General features: G+C 58.4%; 1 protein-coding gene across 1 annotated transcript; it reads right to left on the reverse strand.

Annotated features, from left to right (window-relative positions):
- Positions 1 to 205: 205 nt before the first annotated feature.
- On the reverse strand, positions 206 to 1,204 carry TRAVEDRAFT_54696 (uncharacterized protein; the record flags this gene model as incomplete). The annotated part of the gene is made up of 3 exons (XM_008047645.1): positions 206 to 256; positions 328 to 1,103; positions 1,165 to 1,204. The coding sequence occupies 3 exons, from the start codon at positions 1,202 to 1,204 to the stop codon at positions 206 to 208; spliced, it is 867 nt and encodes a 288-aa protein (XP_008045836.1).
- Between the last annotated feature and the right edge of the window lie 261 nt (positions 1,205 to 1,465).

The raw sequence follows: 1,465 nt of genomic DNA on the forward strand, positions 1-1,465 counted from the left end.
CAAGCCCGGTGTGGGCAGAGAGCGTGTGCGGCGAGAGGAACGAAGTGGCAGATCAAAATGGGTGCTGTCTCGGATGGCGAGCATGGTCGATAGAGGTGCTGAGAACGCCGCGTGAGTGTCCTGTAGATAGAGCAATGAGTAAGATGATCGTTCGCGGAGATATGGTGATGGCAAAACCCCGAATAACCGTTGGCCTACAACGACATCATATGCTACCTGGCCATGCCAAGTCCTTGCTGGGAGCGATATCCAACGTCTGGACCGCATATAGTCATTGAATAAACTCACATGTCGCTCCTTGCACAAGGAGAAAATACCCTGATGTACAATCGCCCACCTCTCCTTCCATTCAAGGGTGATTTTCTTCTTCTTGTCGCGCAGCAATGGGGATCTCGGGCTGACGTCCGGGATCTCATCGTCGGTCTGATGATCGCGTGGGACTCCAAGATCTCGGAGCGTAGAGTCCAAGGCATTCCCGACGACGCGAAGAGCCCACACTCTCGCCGCGAAGTACGGTGCGATGTATGCGTCCAGCGAGAATCGTGGCAGGGAGATGAAGGAGTGGGCAAGTGGGTGCAGCTCGAGCAGCTCGCCGGGGTGTATGTCATACCAGTCAAGGGAGAAGCGGTCCTCCAAAATCTGGGTCGTGGAGAAGGTGATAAGAACGCACCCCTCGACTTCTTGCGACGTACCGGAACTCTCGGGAGGAGGGAGCCGGGAGACGGTGTCTGATGTGGATGAAGTTGACGGTCGGGTGTTGTACTTGTAGCGGTGCGCCTCGCTCAGAGCCTTGTTGACGTCTACCACTTCGTCGTCTTCGTCGTCGCTGTCAATCTCTTCAGTTTCCTCTGCTGCTTCCGGCCCCTCCTCACTCGCAACAGAGAGAGTGTTCTCCGTTACTATCGGGCGAGGTTTGCGGGGCGCAGCGAATGTGATGGGCGAGAGAGAGCGCCGACGGGTCTTATGGGGAGAAACAGGTATGGTACGCCGACTCTTCTCGGCTGTTTTGCGCTCTCTTGCGAACCTCTGGACGAGAATTTGCTTGAGTTGAGAGACAGGCCACGATGGATCGACGTGCGTGACTAGCCACTGGTCGGTGCAGACTGTGGATTGGCATGTTGTTCGAGCGCTCAGCTGTTTCCAAAGATGTGTAGTGGAGCGCACCCATTCTGCAGGATATCCGCAATTGTGGGGGGTCCGCCATGGTCGACAATGAGGAAGATGGCGGCAGGAGGCAAGCTTGATGCGCGTGCCTGCGCGCGGCGCGTGCAGCCACATTGGTCACGATCACGTGCAGACGCCACGCGAGCCCCACGCGAGACGGGCGCGGCCCACGGACGCTCCTCGATCGCCTGCTCAGTCTGCTCTCCCTCGACAGACGGACGTCATCGTCGACGGCGAGCTGCTCTCTGCCTGCCCCCTCGCCCTCTTCGCTCGACCGCGATCGGACAGCGACTCGCCTCGG

Source organism: Trametes versicolor (genome assembly GCF_000271585.1).
Source record: "Trametes versicolor FP-101664 SS1 unplaced genomic scaffold TRAVEscaffold_98, whole genome shotgun sequence".
Lineage (NCBI taxonomy): Eukaryota > Fungi > Basidiomycota > Agaricomycetes > Polyporales > Polyporaceae > Trametes > Trametes versicolor.